The sequence below is a fragment of the Crinia signifera genome, chromosome 9, assembly GCF_055691185.1.
Source record: "Crinia signifera chromosome 9, ASM5569118v1, whole genome shotgun sequence".
Classification (NCBI taxonomy): Eukaryota; Metazoa; Chordata; class Amphibia; order Anura; family Myobatrachidae; genus Crinia; species Crinia signifera.
Genome location: NC_139225.1, coordinates 42,265,574 through 42,287,437, shown reverse-complemented (window position 1 = coordinate 42,287,437; position 21,864 = coordinate 42,265,574). Strand labels below are relative to the sequence as shown.

General features: G+C 46.4%; 1 protein-coding gene across 1 annotated transcript in view; it reads left to right on the top strand.

The window, feature by feature from the left end:
* Window positions 1-15,723, top strand: part of SLC27A4 (solute carrier family 27 member 4) — a 37,841-nt gene extending 22,118 nt beyond the window's left edge. Inside the window, exons 9-13 of the mRNA XM_083158998.1 lie at window positions 82-208; window positions 2,389-2,526; window positions 3,705-3,869; window positions 4,554-4,700; window positions 10,285-15,723. Of these exons, the coding sequence (XP_083015124.1) occupies window positions 82-208; window positions 2,389-2,526; window positions 3,705-3,869; window positions 4,554-4,700; window positions 10,285-10,442 (735 nt within the window). The 3' untranslated portion in view covers window positions 10,443-15,723. The remainder of the gene's footprint in view (window positions 1-81; window positions 209-2,388; window positions 2,527-3,704; window positions 3,870-4,553; window positions 4,701-10,284) is intronic.
* The last annotated feature ends 6,141 nt before the right edge of the window (window positions 15,724-21,864 follow it).

Below are 21,864 nucleotides of genomic sequence, written 5' to 3'. Positions count from 1 at the left end.
CATGTGTGAGTGTGTTGGCCTGTGATGGCACCAAACTAACCATAAACAGATCAGTAACTGTTCTATGCTGTGTGCATGTAGGTTGGGTCTTGTGGCTTCAACAGCCGCATTCTGCCGTTTGTTTACCCGATCCGGCTAATGAAAGTGAACGAAGACACAATGGAACTGATCCGTAGCCCTGAAGGTCTCTGTATCCCCTGCGGGCCAGGTGAGGGCGCTGAGAGTCTGAACTGAAATATTACAGTTTTCTGAGGGCATTGGATTAACATATTAGACCATAAACAATCACACTTTTACATCTTTAAGCATAATTGGCCATAATTACAGTAGAGCTCTGCATTATGCTATTTGTAATAATCATTTGGAACGGGCTTTGTTCTGATGGGTTCTATGGATGAGATTTAAATGACCATGCCTCTTGCTGACGGTGTAAAGGGAGCTGCTACCAAATGTTTGTATTATAGCAACTCCCCTATATAACGCCTCCCTGCAACAGCTCATTAGTTGTTTTCTAACAACGCTCTTGGTTTAGGACTGAAATAAAGAATCTGACTGTATCGTTATGATGACCATACATCAGTGGTTCCCAAACTGTGTGCCTTGGGTTGGTAGTCCTGAACCAATTGTAGATTATTTTTGATCAATTTAATTGGCAAAACCATTTGTAATTTCCAGTCCTAAAATATGTGAACAAACCAAAGTGAATCCTGTCCCTGTCCACATAACTGACCCTAAGGCCGGTTTCACACACTCCGGCTCCTGCCGGACGGTGAAATCCCGCACGGCCAGGGAGCCGTGCCGCACACATTAGTTGTGAATGGACACTATTGTGTCCATTCACACGGGACGGCCACGTGTAAGTAGAGAAGGGTACCATATACACTAGAACATGAATGTCCAACCTTGGCCCCCCCCTGTTGTGAAACTAAAGTCCCATCATGCCTTGCCACAGATTTGCTGCTAGGGAAGTCTAAAATTATTGCAAGGCATGCTGGGATGTGTAGTTTCAAAATGGCTGGAGGGCCAAGGTTGGCCATGCCTGCACTAGAAAATTCTAGAAGTATCGCCTGAAATCTGCCAAACCCTGGCTCCTTCCATAATGTTCAGGCACCTCTCACCAACCTGGATGATTTGGTCCTGAAATTTAAAGGGACCTACACATGGGGAGATGCTGAAGTGTTTTGAGGGATGCTAGAACGCTCAGCAAGATCGTTTGGCACACAGCGATGTGTCAGGGCCAGTGTCCTCTGGTATAGACTTTCGCTATGGCCCCTACACACAATCTCTAGTGAGAACACTTACAAAATGCTCTCAAATCGCCCCATATGGAGACCCCATTAGACCAACCTTATCCGGTCAGAACACAAGCCCAAGCCTATGCATGGCCAGTCCATCTAATTTATTATCCTCTTGTAGAACCAGAAGAACATCAACAACAGAAAAGCAAATCCATGAAGAAGCAATGTGACACTACGCTTTGCCTGTTAGACCAGAACATAGAAATAACATCTAAATACAGGCAGCCTAGGCATCAAACTGTAGTGCACCTATCTTGCTAAGGCAGGGGGTAGCCAACTCCAGTCGTCGAGAGCTACCAACAGTTCACATTTTCCAGCTCACCTTTTGCAGGTGCACTCATTACTGACTAACACATTTGAATAGATCCACAGGTAGAGCTAAATACTTTATTTGGGATTCTGTGAGGAGACCTGGATAACGTTAACTGTTGGTAGCTCTCGAGGACTGGAGTTGGCTACCCCTGTGCTAAGGCATTTCGACAAACCGATGAGCTATTACTAGGAGGGTTTTGAAGCCTAGAAGCTGCATTAGATACAAGTTATTACCGTTTGAGCACTATTTTAAAATAGAAAGTGATTCAAACCAGGCCGGTTTTCGATTTATAATATATGCCCAATGTCTGTTACACAGGTTCTCAAAGTCTGTCCTAAGGACCCCCCACAGTGCATGTTTTGCAGGTCTGCTCAAAGAATCACAAGTGAAATAATTATCTCCACCTGAGGATCTTTTAATATGTGTCAATGAGTAATGAGTGCGCCTGTCGGGTGACCTGAAAAACGTGAACTGTGTGGGGTCCCGAGGACTGACTTTGAGAACCACTGGTCTGTTAAATGTATTTTGAAAACCCAGATCTGTCCTTAAACTGAAGTATAGCCTTATACACAGTGGTGAAGAGAATCTGGTAGACTAAACTGGCTCATAAGCTTACAGGTTATGAATTCACGAATGTGATCACTGAGGAATATGCTTGGTTTTTAGTTTTACTGTTGTCGTTCATATGAAAACAGACCACATTTTTGTAGTATATTGTATTCTCTCATCCTTCATCATAGTACAAGCCTATTGATGTGTCCCATCTTTGTCTCCTAGGGGAGCCAGGACAGTTGGTCGGCCGTATCATCCAGTCGGATCCTTTGCGAAGATTCGATGGTTACGTGAATGAGTCTGCCACCAGCAAAAAAATTGCTAGAAACGTTTTCAAAAATGGTGACATGGCGTATCTCTCTGGTAAGAGATAGGTGTCTAACCTGGGGAATGTTTCTTCACTGTCAAACTGGTATACGGTCACTAGGTTGACCAATGAAGGTCGACACCCTCAAAAGGATCAACATGGGTCCAGGCCAACACAAGCATTTGGTTGACATGGGGAAGGATGTCCGTCAAAAAGGTTGATATGTGCTGACAGGCGGTATTTCATGCCCTACCATTCATTAGGGCATACTGGGAGAATAAAATAGTGTGCTGAGCGTAGCGAGGCACCCTGCCCAAAGCATGGCGAGCGCAGCGGCACACAAATACGTTGTCCATGTAGACCTAATGATTGTGTCGACCTTTTGAGGGTGTCGACCTAAGGTATGTTGCTCTTCAACGTCGACCTTCCTGTGGTCGAACTACAATGATCCCAACCCGTCAAACTTACAATGTTCTATCCCAGAATGCATTTAACATGGCAAGTATCCAGTAGGCCAGGGTTTCTCAAACTGTTCTCAAGGGGGTCCTAACCAGGTTTTGTGGATTTCCATGCTTGTGCACAGATGGTACAATTAAGCACATATATCCTTACAGTCTGGACTGTTAAGGTGACTTAGAATGGAAATGATCAACCACTACAGTAGGCTGATGTCTTCAGAAGTTGTTGGGAACTTTGTCTTGCTTTCATCCATCAGAGGACAGTAGATTCACTCTAAAGTGCATTGGAAAGAGCCTGGGTATTTTTCAAAAGCATCTCTTAGCCACTGTGACTTCAGGAGATGTTTCTGTTCCTTGCGGTGTCATTAGCGGGTCAGTAGACAGAGCATAATGTGGGAATTTTGGAGACTTCATGTAATTGGTGCACATAAGGTTACACAAACATATAACATCTGTAACTGGACAGGCTATGACTAGTCCCCCCCCCCCCCCCCTTCCGTATGCCCACTAATTGCCTTAATTATAAATCAAGTGCGTGGGTGGACAATAACTGACCCTCCATCTGATGTTGAACTACACATCTCAGCATACCCTGCTACAATTTTAGCATGCCCCTATAGCAAAATGATGGCAGGACATGCTGGGGTCTATAGTGCTACAGCAACTGTAGAGCCAGTTATGTGGCGTCCTAGTCTAGCGGCTTAAGTTTTGGGTCTTCAGTTTGCTTGTTCTATAGAAGCTATCTGGTTTCTATCCTAACCTTGGCTTCTTCACAGGTGATGTGCTAGTGATGGACGAGCTGGGTTACATGTATTTTCGGGATAGAACGGGGGACACATTCCGATGGAAAGGAGAAAATGTGTCCACAACAGAAGTGGAAGGAATTTTAAGTAGACTCCTTGGACAAGCAGACGTTGTGGTGTATGGAGTCGAGGTTCTAGGTAAAATAACTCTTGGTACTCCCTGTGCTCTGTCAGGCCTCCTGTGTGTAGTTTTACAACAATCTGTGTTTCTCTACTACATCCATTCTATCAGACACGTTCATTTCTCATTCATCCGTGTCATGCTATTTCCTTATATTGTGTGGGGCTTTTGTTCTTCTGATCCATCTCCTGATGTCTGTAAGGCCTCACACACTGGATAAGATTCAAGTGTGTGTGTGTGTGTGTGTGTGTGTGTGTGTGTGTGTGATCTGTCAGCTGTGTCAGCACCCTATGTCGGCACTCCTGGAATGTCTTTCCTCCATACTCCCTGTAAAGCAGGATGCATATAAAAGGTCTAGATTACTGCAGCGATCAATGCATTATTAGTCTTATTTAACTATGCATGCTCAGAGCGGTTTCCCTTTGCATACAGCAATGTCTCATTACCATTTGCGCATGCACAGAAATGCTCCTGCGCATACGCCCAACATCGGTCTCCATGCGAACGGACCAGAATAAGGGTCACTGTGTCAAGCATATACATTGCAAACCTTTTCTCCTACAAAGGTTACTCCCCTCTGTAATGCGTGTCTGTATTTTGCACCAGTCCCTTTATTTTGGTTCTGGGAGTGTTTTTTCATTGCATACTGTAAAAGGTGATCCGTTCCCTTCTTAATCCTGTCCACCACTTTCCTTTACTAGGGACGGAAGGGAGAGCCGGCATGGCGGCCATTGCTGACCCCGATCACACATGTGACCTTGAGAAGTTTGCCAGAGACCTTAAAAAGACCTTGCCTGGCTATTCCCATCCTGTCTTCCTGAGACTGTTGCCAGAGGTGAACAAAACAGGTGAGTACTCAGATGTGAGCAATGGGGTGAGCTTGTGTTTGGAGACCAGGAGGGGTTGTCATTGACGCTGAAACGTTTCCAATCTGTGCCTTCTAAAAAGACCAAATATTATCTACTAGGTGATTCATCGCGCCCTACGGGCGCTCTTCACACCGTCGTAAGGGGCTGCGCCCCCTTAATTTGTGAACATTTGTATATGAGAAAGATGGTTAGAATTGTATGTAAGATGCCTGTATTGCCACTTGAGTTATAGGTGAGATGTGTTAAATAGAGAGCATATGCTGTGGAAGGGGATGTGTATTGTTTTGTTTAATTAAAAAGCGGTTACAGAGTAAGATGTACATTGATAGTGTGGATGGTACAGTGACATTTGTGGGTGGGGGGGGGGGGGCTGTGTGTGCGTGCATGTTGTTTAGGTGTGTGTGTGTGCAATAGTATAGTAGGGTGTTTCTGAGTCAGCGGCTCCCCACTGGCAGAGGTCACGACACAGGAAAACAGGAGGCTGGGTAGTGATAGGGGTGTGTGGGCATAAGGGGGACTAAGGGGAGGGTGGGGGACACTGTGCAGCTTCTGCCAGTGGGTGAGGGTCCAGCGTGGCAGTACAGGATGGTGGCCCTTAGTCAGTGTCTCCTCCTACTGGGTGGGAGTTCGGGTGCATGAGAGCAGGAGGCTGGGCTATGAGGCATGATAGGGGCATGTGGGCAAAACAGCGTCAGCGACTCCCCAGTGGTGGAAGTTACGGTTCAGGAGAGCAGGAAGCTGGGTAGTGATAGGGGTGTGTGAGTATACGGGGGACTAAAGAGGGGCTTAGGGGTGCCGTGAATTGCGGGAGGGGCGCGGGGGGTGCCGTGAATCAAGGGAGGGAGGGGGCGCAGGTATCGGCAAAGCGTGGGAGGGGGCGTGAATTGCGCGAGGGGGGGTTGCGAATCGCGGGAGGGGGGGTGCGCGGGGGGTCCATGAATTGCGGGAGTGGGAGGGCTCGGGGCGCGATGAATCACCTAGTTGGTTATATATTCTTGTAGAAGGATGGTAGGATGTTGGAGGGAGGAGGTGAGGGGTGTCCGCAAATCACGGGAGGAGGGGTCGTGGGTGGATGCCGTGAATTGCGGGAGGGGGGGTTGTGGGTGCCGCGAATCGTGGGGGGGGGGGGCGCGCGGGGGGTTGCAGTGAATCGCGGGAGGGTGGGTCGCGGGGGGTTGCCGCAATGACAGGAGGGGGGGTCAGGGATGAGGAATCGCGGTTGGGGGGGTCGTGGGGGGCACCGTGAACCTCGCGAGGGGGGGGGGGGCCCAGGGGGTTGGCGCGAATCGCGGGAGGGGGGGTCGCGGGGTGCCGTCAATCGCAGGAGGGGGGGGTGTCACGGGGTGGCCGCGAATTGCGGGGGTGTGCTGCAAATCGCGGGAGGGGGGTTGCGGGGGGTGCCTCGAATCGCCACAAGAAAGGTCAACACATGTATTTGTTGACATAAGTGTGGCACTTCATTGGTGTCCATGTCGACACACGAGAATGAATATGAAAACATTGAAAAAGTGAAAAATAAATCTTGTCAACCTTTTCCATTGTCGACCATAGCCATGTCAGTGTTTTGCATGTGCCATTTAATCGTGGGGATGCCGTGAATTGCGGGAGGGGGGGTCACGGGGGGGGGTGCCGCGAATCGTGGGAGGGGGGGGCAAGGGGTGTTGCAGTGAATCGTGGGAGGGTGGGTCGCGGGGGCGGGTGGTTGCCGCAATGACAGGAGGGGGGGTCAGGGGTGGGGAATCGCGGTTGGGGGGGTCGTGGGGAGCACCGTGAGGGGGGGCCCAGGGGGTTGGCGCGAATCGCGGGAGGTGTCACGGGGTGGGGCCGTGAATCGCGGGAGTCACCAGGGGTGCCACGAATTGCGGGGGGTGTGCTGCAAATCGCGGGAGGGGGGTTGCGGGGGGTGCCGCGAATCGCCACAAGAAAAAATCAATACAGAAAGGTCAACACATGTAAATGTTGACATAAGTGTGGCACTTCATTGGTGTCCATGTCGACACATGAGAATGAATATGAAAACATTGAAAAAGTGAAAAATAAATCTTGTCAACCTTTTTCATTGTCGACCATAGCCATGTCAGTGTTTTGCATGTGCCATTTAATCGTGGGGATGCCGTGAATGGGGGGGGGGGGGGAGGAGGGAGGGAGGGAGGTGCATACCCAACATGACCCTCTCCAGGAGGGACACATTGCTCTGTTTCTGGACTTTCTTCTTAATTTATGGATTACCATCACCTGTGCTTAAACACCTTTCTTATCAATTACCCTGTTTAAAACAGGTGATGACAATCCTAAATTAAGATGGAAGTCCACAAACAGAGCATTCTGTCCCTCCTGGAGAGGGTCATGTTGGGAGGTATGTGGGGCGCTCACCTGGTGTGTCTGGTGAGTAGCTGTGTCTTTGCTGGGTAACATGGGGAGGCAGAGGGTGTCTGGCACTGTGCATACCTCCCAACATGACCTATGCCAGGAGGGACACAATGCTCTGCCGTTGGACTTTCTTCCTAATGTATGATTACCTCCATCTGTGTTGAACAGGTTAATTGATAGGAAAGGTGCTTCAACACAGGTGATGGCAATCATACATTAAAAGGAAAGTGCAGGAGCAGAGCATTGTGTCCCTCCTATGACTGTGGGCTCACTGGGCTGGTTCTCTGTCATGTGAGTCAGAGGCTCCACCCAGCGTTACAGCTTCAGACACACTTTGAGTGACAGATGTAGCCAAATATATAAGAGATGATTAGTTCTGTGTAATATTTATTGTTTATGGACTGAGATTACATCATTGTCCCTATGCACAATACCACTGCATCAGTGTGGGCCCACTGCTAGCTAGATTGGACATTCCTTGTTCCTGGATGATGTGTGATAGGGAGGCGCCACCCACTTCCGCAACCTGCTCTTCTATAGAATAGAGCCCATGTCAAACTGGTGTGGATAGTTGGTCCACATTGTCTAGGTCAGGAATAGCACACTCCAGTCCTCAAGAGCTACCAACAGGTCACATTTTCCAGAGCACTTAGCTGGTGCACTCATTACTCAATATTACATTTTAAAAGATCCACAGGTGGAGCTAATTACTTAATTTGTGATTCTGTGAGGAAACCTGGAAAACACGCACTGTTGGTACCTCTCGAGGACTGGAGTTGGCTACCCCTGGTCTAGGTCAACAGTAAATAGGTTGACTACTATTGGTTGGTCCGCACATGAAAAGGGTTGACATAAGTTTTTTTTTTTTTTTAAATGTCGACATGGACGTAGTAGTAAATTTATTTATAAGGTGCCACAAAGTGTCCGCAGCGCCGTACATAGAAAACAAATTACAAGGTAACGTACAGGGTGTGTTGATAAAATACAGCATAAATCGGGTATAGCTGGTAGAACTAAGATCAGCATCAGTTCTGAAGTAGGTGTCGAAATTGTCGAGGAGACTGAAGATGAAGTAGAGGAAGGGAAGAACAGGTCAGGAGCACTGGTGAGGTAAAGAGGTAGGGTGAGTACGTGAGGAAGGAGGACCCTACTCATAAGAGTTAACATACTAAAAGGAGGTGGGTGGACGAACGAAAAACAATAGGATGAGTAGGAACGGATGGAGGGGTAGAGTTAGTGTACTGCATCCCTTCACACTGCTCGCCATGATTCAAGCAGTACTTTATTCTCCCTCTATGCCCACTGGGATGGTAAAAGTATGAACAAGTCCGTAAAAACTAATGTCCACAAGAGTGAGCCGCTAGTTCCTGCACCTGAACTTTGATGGCGTCTTGCGTTTTTCCTTTAAAAAAATAAAATAAAAATTTCCACCAAAATGATCCTTACTTGCAGGCACCACACAGTCAGTCAGGTGATTGCCACAGAGATGGTCACATTAGTGTAAATCCCAAGGCAGTGGCACTCCATTTACATGCCTGGGGGCTGAAGCAGGGTCACTGGTCTTAGGTCACACGGAGAAGCCTAAGCATAGACACTCCACAACAAGAAGAAGTTCATGCAGGCCGCCACTGTCAATGACTTTGGCCATTGCAATTTCCCAAATGCACCAAAAGGATCCACCTCCCTTATTATTGGTATACAGATGATTGATGGACAATATCTATAGGTAGGTTGGCATGATTTTTTTGAGAATGCACCAGAAATTTTAAAACAAAAAACAAATTCCAAAGTGATCCCTTATACTGGTCCCCATGCGTCCAATGCGTCTGTCCTGAGAGGCATCCCCGGTTCCAATGATGCTTTGGGCAGGTGATGTTATAACATCACAGCGCAATGTATCATTGGGAATGCCTCTGAAGATGGATGCTGGGGGACCAAGTGAGGGAATACGGACAGTTGGTCGACCTAAAGATGATCGACACACAAGCATTAGGTCGACATGGGGTTTTCACTGTTTTTTGAGCTGACATGTGCCGACAGGCAGTACTTCATGCCCTACCATCCACTAGGGCATGGTGGGAGAATAAAATAGTGTGCCGAAACATGGCGAGTGGACGCAGTGCAATGCTGTGTCCATATCGACTGTGTAAAAAAAAAAACAGTGAAAAATCCCTGGGTAAAAAAAAGTTTTTATAAAGTGAGCATCCCTTTCTATGGCATATAGCTAAACATCATACAGAAGTGGCGCCCACCACTCGCTTGCTTCCTGAAAAACGCCATGTCGACCTAATGATTGAGTCGACCTAGACCCATATCGACCGTGTAGTGTGTCGACCATATGATCCATATCCCAGGCCCCAGGTGAGTATGAAAAAACGGTATGGGGGTGAATACAAAAAAAAAAACCAGGATATTCCGAAATATTTAGGTTTTCGGAATATTTCGGTTTTTGTATTTATGATTGAGGGATACTCAAATTGTATATATATTTTAACAATCTGAAGAATTTGATCACCAGAGTTTTTTTCCCCCAATTTGAAGGAATATGGCTACCTCTGCTAATAAACATTTTGGGCCTAATTCAATTAAAGGAGCAATTTGCCCTTAGGTAGATCCATGTTACAATGTCGGTGTGGTTTATTTATGATGATTTGTTAAATTAAGCATGTGTGTTCTGTTATTGATTGGTTGTGGGAATTTTATTAGTTACAGATTGATTAAATGGAATCCTAGAATATTATTACAGGTTGAGTATCCCTTATCCAAAATGCTCGGGACCACAAGCATTTCGGATAAGGGATTTCTTTAGTTTTTTTTTTGATATTTTTTAGCACACTTACCTGGTCCCCCCGATGGTTCCACGGCAGCCTTCAGGATCTTCTTCAGCGGTCCCAGAGATGCATTGCACGAGTTTGCAGGCGCGCCGGTGATGTTACCAGCGCACCCGCGCAATGCACTCCTGGGACCGCTGAAGAAGATCCTGAAGGCCTCTGTGGACATCGGGACTTGGTAAGTATGACCAAGAGGGAGGGGACAAAAAAATTCGGAAATATTCTATATAAAAACAAAGTTTTTTTTAATATTTCGGATAAGAGATCTCTAGATAAGGGAGACTCTACCTGTATAGAAAAAACTGTATTTGTATTCTTATTATGCACCAGACTACTTGATCGCCCATTTTGTATCTTAACAGGAACATATAAATTTCAAAAGACAGACATGAGGAAAGAGGGCTTTGATCCAAATGTGGTGAAAGATGCTTTGTACGTCCTGGATTCTCAGCAAGGAAAGTACATTGCCTTGGATGATGCAGTTTACAAAAAGATCCAATCAGGAAAGCTGAAGCTATAACCTCGATTCTCCCCTCTAGCGCTGGTCACATGACCCAGGGTCAGAGGTTGCTCCCAACCCAGAGCGGACACTTCCATCAACTGAGATTATAATCACACACCAAAGTATTACAGCTCAAATAAAAATGGGAAAACAAGACGGCTTGTCAGGGACACTGGTTGTACGCCCGGCTGTTTTAAAAGGGATATGTGACTTTTTTTAATCATTTTTATGTTCTAATTTATTTTTTTAGCCTGGCAGGATAGGAATGAATGTTAATGAGCTGCAGAAATGCTGTTCTTGTGTCTCCCACTGCATCCTGTTGGTTGAGATGCGACACGCTGTTCTGCATTCCAGGGATATAATCGATGAAGAAGGGAAACTGACATGCATGTCTTTAGAACATACTCTGATTGGAGGAGGAAGTGGAGTATGAAGCATGGATTTTTCCGTCATCAGAAACGGAGGTTCAGAAAATGTAGCAGTCCTTTTGTATCTCCTCTATCGCTCCTAAGGACGTTCAGCTGCTGTGAGCCTTGTATATAGTAATGGACCGAATGGAGAACTATTGCTAGATGATAATTATCCATACAGGACCTCATTCCACTCCCAGTGTAGTCTGTGATCATACATCTCTGCCTGTCTGTGCTTCCCATAGGAGATGAGAGACCACGATATGAGACCACCTCACGCTATCCACTGCACAGATGGGTAGTGTGGGGATCCGGTTGATGAGTTGACATGAGTTTATTTCCTGTTTTTGTTTTTCTGATTTTTTTTATTTTTTATACTTCATCCAACTGGATTCTGCTTGAGAACCGCATTCAGCAGGAAAGTCACTTGACCGTAGCACAGCAAGGCATGTGAGAGTATGCGAATAGAGGGGGTCCACTTGCTCAGGTGTTGACATTGACACTGAAAAACCGGGGTCAACTTTTCCATGTGTCGATCTTGTGCAATTCGGCAGTTTGGCGTTGACGTATTGGTAGTGGATAAATCAAGCATGCTGGCACTGCATTCAGGACTAAGTCGATGATACATCCAGTAGAAATAATGCTTATCCTGTGATTATCATTTTTTTTAGTCATTACTTCACAATTGTATTAATAGCTAAAATCCTTGGCGCTTCTATTGAACTTAAACTGTAGCTTAATGAACCCTATCAGATGCACGTGGACGGAGTAAAATATTTTAACGGTTCTGTGTAAAGTATGAGAGAAAAAAGCGTCTCTGCTGCGCCAATCAGGCCCCCGAGCGCTTATCCCAGGGTGAGCACAAAAGGAGATTTCTCCTCCTATAATACACTCTGGTGCACGCATTTGTAAATGTTCCTTACTGAAGGAGAGATGTTGATGAGCTACTGAATAGTTTTGCTTCAAGGTCATATGTGAACTGCTCTGAAGTTTCAATGGGTTGATCACATCGGGTCTTTGCTAAGTAAGACATACAGATTTGTACCATTCTCAATCAAAGAGGGTGGTTCAGTATATAAGGTAACAAGGTACTTATGTAATATCTGGGCTCCCGTTTTTCTTGTGAGACCGCGTCTCCTCGCGGGGCTCGCTGCGCTCGCCACACTATATAAAATCAACTCCATGCGTAGTTGGATAGTAGGGGTATGAAAAAATGGGGTGCATTTAACATGGGAGCCCAGATAATACATAAGTACCGGTAACAACCTCTCATTGTGTACATCTACATACAATCGATAGTATGACCTTGCTACAGATTTTTTTCCCTCACATAGGGTTAGATGTATGAAGTTGGGATAAGGAAGGGGAAGTCTCATGGCAACCAATCCGCTGCCCTGTATAAAGTTTATATTATACAAATTATATAAGTTACTTTAGTGCTGATTGGTTGCCATGGGCCACTTCCTCTGGCCCACTTCTCCACTTTCACTGCTTCATAGATCTACCTCATAGTCCAGTCATTGCTAACCTTGACTCTCCAGCTGTTGTTGAACTACACATCCCAGCATGCCCTGCTACAGTTTGGATATGCAGGGCATACTGGAATGTGTAGTTCAACAACAGCTGGAGTGTCAAGTTTAGCCATCACTGCCATAGTCCCTATACTAACCATTCGTTCTAACGGTACACTAAGGCAACTATCACGCCATACAAGAAATGAGTGGCCAGCGCCTGAAGCCAGGACATGACTTTTTGCTGTCCTTCACCATCTATTTTGAATTGCCTTCCATCCAGGTGCTTCAGTGCTCCAAAGATATGGAAATCACTACGTTAGTGCTGTATGGAGGATAATTCATTACCTCCCAAAGGTTGCAACAAAACTCCTTCATGTGGTTGGTTGAGTGTGGCCCAAACCTGTTCATGTGATAGTATATTACAGTATACTCCAACAAGATGGAGTATAGCTCTGACATCTTACACCAGGCATGTCCAAACTATGGCCCTCCAGCTGTTGTGAAACTACAAGTCCCATCATGCTTTGCCACCGTTTTGGTATTGGGGAATGCGAAAACTATGGCAAGGCATGCTGTGATGTGTAGATTCACAACAGCTAGGGAATATGGTAGGGAGTATAGATTGTAAGCTCCACTGGGGCAGGGACTGATGTGAATGGTCAAATATTCTCTGTAAAGCGCTGCGGAATCTGTATGCGCCATATAAGAAACTGCTAATAAATAATAACAGCTGGAGGGTCATAGTTTGGACATGCCGGTCTTACACTGATGTTGAGGCAGTATGACTGATATGAGACACAGTCTAATAGCCGTGTTCTCTCTGGTCTAGTGGGAAGTTAGCAGAGAACATTACACAGGAGAGATCTTGTTACCTTACTTATCTAACCATCCTCATCCTACTGGTAGTTCAGTTACCGTTTAGCGTTGGAGAATTCTACGAGAGCGGAGATGGCTGGAATGTTTAAATATAGTGCTGAACTTTGCTCCCTGCACATTTTACCTAGGCTACGTTCATGGCATAATTTTTCTACTCATACAGCTTGAAAGTTCTCTAGTCTTACCCCCAGCGATGTGCTACACTGGTTGGGTACTTCCCCAGTGACTGACATTTCCAAGGTTAACAACTACTTTGATGTGCTAAGGAAAATGCATGCCGTGTATTACATTGTTTGTATTCTATAAAGCCTGCTTGCTTCTACTAATGCTATATTTTTACAAGTAGTATTCTTCCATATCTCTGTTGCTGAGACTTCATATCATAAAATGGTTTTACTTAAGGTGCCCCATTCCCTATACAGTGTGTCAACAACTAAGCGTGCAGGAACAGCAGTACGGTATCTTTATAATGAATGAATCTATCCTAACCGTGAACTTGAGGTGGATTCTGTGGCACCTTCCTTGAGTATTAGTATTTAATTTTTTTGTATTTGCTATGGAGAGATGAGGCATGTCCCTTCTCCATTGTACTTTACATGTAGTCTGCACCGCGTAGCTCAGACTTCTGGAAATGGCTCTCAGCGGTGTCAGGAACACCTGGCATTTATGCTTCTACTAAAGTCAGTGTGTAACTACACAGTCGCTTATCAATACTGACTCTTGTCCAATATGCATGAGGCATAGGCAGTAGATATGGGCCAATAGTTCCTGTGTCATCTCTTGTATCACCATTAATGTAATGACTCCCATGTACCACATTGCAATAGCTTGTATCAAGTTTCCATAGGTATGAGGGGAAAAAACATGCAAAATGTCTGTCTTCATTATATGCACCACAGGGACCATTCAAAAGGTCTACATTGGGACTGGACAATGTGTGGCTCATTAGGTGTTATGGCACTACAAATCTCATCAGGCATGGTCAAGCTATGGCCCTCCAGCTGTTGTGAAACTACAAGTGCCATCATGCCTTGGCACAGTTTTGCTCTTAGGGAATACTTAAGCTATGGCAAGGCATGCTGGGATGTGTAGTTTCATAACAGCTGGAGGGCCACAGTTTGGCCATGCCTGTTTTAGGGTGTGCTCAAACTTATCACATCACCTTTTCTATTGTGGTTTCATTACATTTTACAGTCCCTCCAATTGCAGGCCTAGCCAACCTGTGGCTATCCAGCAGTTGTGAAACTTTTTTATAAACTGGACAATTCTATTAGGTCACACCCAGGCTTCTGTAATGTACACGTTACATACATGTTGCTGATTGTCGTATATGTGGGATTGTTAACAGAAAGAGTGCTCAATTATTTGCTGCTTTAAATGGTAGGGCTGAACACCCGCAATAGGGAATGTAGCCATTTTGTTTGTCTCTTGATTCGTTACAGCAGTGAAATGGAAATTGTTTTGGCTCCACCAAATGGCTTTTCTCCTGTGTGTAGGGGACTGTGGTGTACTATAAGCATGGCTCAGACATGTCCAATTACCGCATCATCGCAAGCCCATGACCTTTTCAATAATCTCCATGTAATATATGTAACATATCAAGATTTGACTGATCTGGAATTTATAAAGTTGGCATGATAAATGTAGGGCCATATTGTGTATCATTCAGTCAAGTACACATATCTGTGTTCTATCGAAGGACAAACTAGAGCTTGGGGAAGCCTATCAACTAGTAAAGATGTTGGATGAAAATGGTTTCTAATGACACTAACGTGAGCTCATTGGCTATGCACAATGAAGGCAGCCATTTTTTTGGCGGCTCTATTATTTCTGAGAATGTATCCTATCTTTACTGAAGTATAATGCCTCAAAATAGGTGCCAGTGAATTTTTAGGTCAGTGGTTCTTAACTTTGGTCCCTAAGGACCTCTAACAGTGCAGGTTTTCCAGGTCTCCACACAGAATCACGGGTGGAGCTAATTATTTCACCTGTGATTCTGTGTGGAGACCTGGAAATCTTTTAAAATGTGTCAAGTGACCTGGAAAAGGTTGGGGGTCCTAGGTTGAGAACCACTGCTCTAGGTTGTACTCTCAGGAATGCTGGGTAGGTGCGTAACATGGCTGCCTTAATGTTGTAGTTACTGTAGAAGGTTCAAATGAAAGAAGAAAAAACAAAAACAGAAGCTTTGTTCAAAAAAAGAAATAGTGCAAACGCAAAATGAAAACAGGTTCTGTAACCAATAGTGATTAAGAAACTCATTTTTATCATCACGAGTGCTAATTTTCATAAATATATGCCAGATACGTTATATAACACTACATATAAACTACGCTTCTATTCCACACTATGTGCTAAGTGGTACAAGCAGTTTGTTGTAAGTCAACATGGGAATTTTTCCACACCGCGCCGTTCTCCCCAGTGTCGTGGACCCTCACCCATCCTATGTCACGTTCACACAGACAAGAATTTTCCATATGCAATAAATAGTTGTTGCCATTTTATAGTTGTTGTGTATTATTTCTGGGTATTAGTCTTGCTCATTTCCAATAACTAAAGAAAGATTCCCAATAGGGCTCTGCAATATTGATGCTGCCTGCACCCTGGTTTAAGTTATCTGCTTGGCTGGCAAGGCCAGGACACACATGATGATCTTGTTTATATGCATGCCTGGAAACCACCTTTGCCTCCCAAATGCCACACAGCCACTCAGTAAGTGCTAATGATTTAATAGGTGAGGGGAGTGGGTCAGCTGCTGGGGAAACCATGGAAAGGATCAATGTCAGTACATCTGGCACTTTACCTCAGTCAATTTGATTTGATCACCTGTGTTTGAGCATGGATATCCTTAAAACCTGGACTGTTATGATGGCATTTCGGAAGCTCTGTCTAGTTTATAGGATATCCATCTCTAAAGCCTTACTGTGAGCCCCAAACCTTCTAGCTGGCTTGGGTTGGGTTATTTGTAACAGTGGTAGTTCTATAAAACCGTTGCAGGTACCTATATGTTAGTTGGGCGCCCGGTTACGCTATGCTGAGAATGTAGCTTGGCTACGTTCTCACCGTAGCCATTGCCGGGCACATGACTAACATATAGGATTAAGCGGGCTTTAGGCAGGTGGGCAGCGAGCGAAGGGGGGAGCATTATACTTGCCATCCACGACATCCCCTCTGGCACTCGTCTCCCCACATCACGGCCACCATGGCTTGCTGCGCTCACCACACTTTCTAAAATTAACTCCACGCCCACGTGGACACTGGGGGTATGACGTGGATAGTGGCCATATGATCCATTGGGCCAGATGTATTAAGACTTAACAAGAGCTAAATGCAAGTGTGATAAGAAGAGATAAATGTCCAGCCAATCACCTGCCAACTGCCATGTTACAGGCTGTGTTTGAAAAAAGTCAGTAAGGAGCTGATTGGCTGGACGTTTATCTCTCCTTATCAGCCTTGCATTTATCTCTTGTTAAGTCTTAATACATCTGCCCCATTATGTATTAGCTGGGCTTCAGTTACGTAATTTGCGTAACTTACGTCATTTTCATAACTTACGTAGTTTAAGTAGCCAGCATAGTGGTGTATTGGTATTCTCAATACACCACTACGCAAACTACGTAACGGCGCCCAACTAACATATAAGTACCCAGTTGGCATTTTTCTTCTGACACATTTATTATTAGCGGGCCTCCTAATGAAAGTGCTCACAAAAAAACTATGTCCATGATATATAGCCCACAACTCCTATTCGAGTTTTTGATGAAAACAGGGGTATTTCATACCCTATCTTCCACTAGGGCAGGCATGTATAAACTGTGGCCCTTCGGCTGTTATGAAACTACACTTCCCAGCATGCCTTGCCTTAGTTTTAGCATTCCCTAATAGCAAAATTGTGGCAAGGCATGATGGGACTAGTTTTACAACAGCTGGAGTGCCATGGTTTGGACATGCTTTGCATCGGGGCATGGTAGAGTCTAGATCCCCTTCAGTTTTGTCCATTTTTCCATCATGCACTGGGTCCACATATACCTGGAGGGGAATAGGAGATAGAATAATGGCAGGGACATGGTAGGTACACTGATATGGTGTCCATGTCAACATTCAGGACCAATGTTTTTTTTAAATTCATGTCGACTGAATGCTTGGGTCGATCTTCTGACCCTGTCGACCTATTTCATGTGTTGACTTAAGCCCTGTTGACCAATGTCCTGTTGACCTTCATACTGTTGACTCTAAGGGCCTTATTCAGATCTGAGCTCAGAACAAATTTGTTTGCAAAGTAGGCAAAACCATGTGCACTCTAGGTGGGGCAGATGTAAAAAGTGCTGAAACTAAAATCTAAATTACAGTGTAAAAATAATGCAGCCAGTATTTACCCTGCACAGAAACAAAATAACGCACAAATCTAACTCTCTGCACAGGCTACATCTGCCCCACCTGCAGTGCACATGGTTTTGCCCATTTTCCAAACAAATTTGTACTGAGCTCAGATCTGAATAAGGCCCTATGACCTATACCCTCGAGTTGCATCTATCACCTATGACTCCTTGTGTGTTCTAGGACCAGGATTGAGGTTGGAGGGGGAGGGTTTACTAACCTCATGTACAAGAAGAACATGGTGACATAAAATGCGTCCTAAACTACACAAAAATCTAGGGGTGGATTAGGAATTAAAAGTGGACCTGGGAAAATGTCTAGAGGTGGTCTCACATGGGTTGCCCCAAATAAATGTATGCGCAATTAACACCAAAAGTAGGTGGGATAATTACTTTGCTACACCTGTTCGGAAGCCTGTGGCTGTCTGGTGGCCCCTAACCTTTAAGCTGATGTGACAAGCCTCAACATTTTCAATAATACTTCACCACTCCCAACTGAGAATGCCCACAGACCCCATACCCTACAGCCAGCAGACAACTCCTTAACAAATAATCCCTCAAATATCATAAATATCAGGGACGTGCAGTCAGGGGAGGCAGAGCCTCACCTGTCATAAATGATAAAAAAAAATACAAACATATTTAAAACACATATACTGTGCAAGAAATATCTTATTTGTATTTTTTTTTTTAAATCATTTATGTGGTGGGACGCTGAGGAAGCTGGGAGGCAGTGAGAGCGGTGCCTCCTGCTGATAATTGAATATTGTCAGCAGCGAGGGGCGGAGCTTAGGACGGGCACAATAAGAGTCAGAAAAGCCCATTAGAAATCAATGGGGAAGCGGCAATTACACATCTGCCTCAGTGACAGGGATGTCACTGAGACAGATGTGATAGGACAGCGGGTACAGGCTGTCATACACTGACAGCCTGTATCCGCTCTCAGAGCCAGCCCTATCTGCCGGGATCAGAGCCTGCACTGCAGCAGCTGGTCCAGCCGAGGGGCACGCATAACCAGACCCCCCCAACCCCAGAAGGTATGACCTGCAAAATGTCGGGCATCTGGAGCGGGCGCGGCAGTGGCAGGCATTGGTGACAGTAGCGGAGCCGTGCAGCCCGCACACCCGCCCGCTCCCTGAGAACAGCGGCAGCAGCTGGCCGCTAGCAGAGCAAAGAGTACCTTTCCGCCCCCCCTCCCCTCCTGCTGCTCCGCCGGTGTGGAGCGGGACTCACTTGGCGGCAGAAGGTCAACTGCATAAGAAAGTGACCTCCTGCTGCGACGGCGCCGACGTGGTGCGGGACTCACTTGGAGATTGCTACAAATGCTGCTCATCGTGGTCGTCCGGACTCCAGGGACAGCTCTGGGTCTCCTCCGACAGCTATACCCAGCTCGCCTCTGGTACTGGCTGTGTGTGTGATCCCCGCTGGCTGTGTGTGTGTGATCCCCGCTTGCTGTGTGTGTGATCCCCGCTGGCTGTGAGGTCCTGCAAGGTGAAATCTGCCTACTCCCAATGTTTTATTTTAATGCAGACTTTTTCAGGGCACGGGGTACCCTGCCAGGTACATTTGTTAATTAAAATCTACTTGCTCCCAATGTTTTTTTTTTCTTTTATACTGGCTATTTCAGGGCACAGACAGGGTGTGTGTGGGCATGTAGTATCCCCACTGTGCAGGTACCCTGCCAGGTCCATCTGTTAAAAAAACATTGGGTGCAAGCAAACAGAAGTACCTGGCAGGGTACATGCCCAGTGGGGATACTACATGTCCACATACACACCATGTGCCCTCAAATAGCACTGATTCCACTATTGGGGGCATATGTGTATCACACCCTCTATTTTCATTGGACGCACCCCATGTGGCCTGTGGCGTGCGCACATAGTATGGTATGTGGCATAAATAATGTGTCAGCGGCATTACAGTGTGTGGCATAATGTGTAAAGGGCATTATTTGGTAATTAGGGAGATTTTTTTTTTTTTATGTTAGTAGCTCTTCGGCGGGTTTATTTTGCCCAACGTGCAATGGGCATTACTGTGTATGGTGTGCCCCCTTTTGCAGCGCAAGAGCCCCGCTTACTGCACATTGCGGGGGGAGGGGGGGCACGAAACATGGCCTTGCTCCGGGCACCGTGGCACCTAGCTACACCACTGTCTCCGGCGGGGGGAGCGGGAATCGTTCACAGTGCAGGGCAGGGCACATCACAGTCTGCATACAGAGCAGGGGCCGGTACAGTAACGTTCCTCGTCCTGTGTGCCAGCAGCTTGGGGGGAGCGCAGCATGTGGTTGCCGGGTGCATTCCTGATCTTCAGTAACTGCTGCTCCTGCAAGGTGATTGCAGGGGGGCCGAGGAAGGATGCATCAGGGGGAGATCCGGACTCTGGCCCTTATTCTGATTGGTGCGGATTTTTCCGCATACGGTCGTACCGCCGATGGTTGTCGACTGCGCATGTGCAGAGGTCACTCTGCGCATGTGCAAGCGGTTTCGCCGAACGTATTCTTTAGACGCCGCACAGGGGGCGGAGAGGGGGGTGAAGGGCTACTTAGCCTCATTACCCTATGCATACGCCCCGCGTTTCATGGGCGTTCCCATGCAAACGCAGGGCGTATGCATGGTAATGAAGCCGTGACGCATGTGTAGGGGGCGGGCATCTGACATCGCCGGATGTCAGCTGCCCGCCCCCATACATGATTTCATACGGACAAGTGTCCGTGTGGTCTAGGGTGGCGGGCGCTGGTGGAGCGTGCGGCCCTGCATTCGATGTTTGGCGACCATCGAATGCAGGGGCTGCTCCCAAGATGGAGGAGGCGTATCCCCGTCCACTTTCATGCGGACCGCCACATATCCGCGTACGGACGGAGGTGGCGATCCGTATGGAAGGCGGGGATTCGCCTGCACGGTCCTGGCCGCATATTCTGATCGGGCCGCACCGATCAGAATAAGGGCCTCTGTGAGCCCAGGTACGGCTTAGATATGTATTCCTTCTCTCCCTCACTGGTGGGTATTTTGAGATTTCCTTTGTACTTGTAGTTATTAAACCCTTTGGTGCTCTCAGCAACTGGAAGAAAGGCAATGACCATTGTACTATCTGTCATCCTTCACTTTCCAGACATTGTAATGTAAACTGTTGGTTTTCTTGGATAAAAACTTTATCAGAGTAAGGATTTGGAGCATATACACACCTCTACCTTTCATGAGCATTATTGTAATTGATGTCTGTTTCTACATTTATTTGGGCATCACTTAAAAGCATAAGTTGATTGCTTACATACTAGTACTGTAGGTTAATTTGCTTCCAACAAAAATTAACCCTAGAATGTCTCTGTGTGCGTGTACATGTGGTAGGGAATATAGATTGTAAGCTCCACTGGGGCAGGGACTGATGTGAATGTTTAACTATACTCTGTAAAGCGCTGCCTAATATGTGTGCGCTATATAAATAACTGGTAAAAATAAAAATAATAATTTAAAAAATACAGAGCCTCACCAGTGACTGATCTCACCGCACGTCACTGATAAATATCCCCATCCTCCCCCAGTGTAGCCCAGTAACACTCCAGACATTGTTACACCCTCAGATAGCACCCACTCCTGTCCCTGTAACAGATGTCACAATGGATATAAATGGGTGTCCACCTTAGATCAGGGTTGCCGACTTTTACAATCTCCTCTCCGGGAGAACCCCGGAGAGGAGACTGTCTACATCACTTCTGGGGGCGGGGCCTGATGGAGCATCATCAGTCCCTGCCCCCAGTAATGCAAATACCGCAATACGCGGGTCTCCGATGAGGGGGCAGGGCCAAAAATGCGCGATTTGCATATTTAGCCCCCCCCTTCCGACGAAATGCCGCGGATCGCGGCAATTTAACGCTACGGGCTACGGCCACCACAAGGTAAATGAGGGGGGGGGGAGGGGACAGCCGGAATCCGGGAGGGTTGCCCCCCTTTCCGGGGGACCGGGAGGGGGACCCGATTTTCGGGATCCTCCCGGCCATTCCGGGAGGGTTGGCAACCCTGCCTTAGATGAGTATTTGCAGCGTTCGGTGCTGTGTGAACCAGCAAAGGTGGTTTGTGAGGTGGATGGGGGGTAGGCAATTTCTTTGGGCAGGGCTAGATCTTTTTTTTAAGTCACTCATTGACAGGTGGCTTCACGGGTGCATCGGCCCTGTGGGAATCTTCTCTGTAAGGTCTATGGCCAATCTGCCCATAATCAGTGCCACACATTCTGTTCGAAGGATGATATGTGTGCATATACTCAGAATACTGCA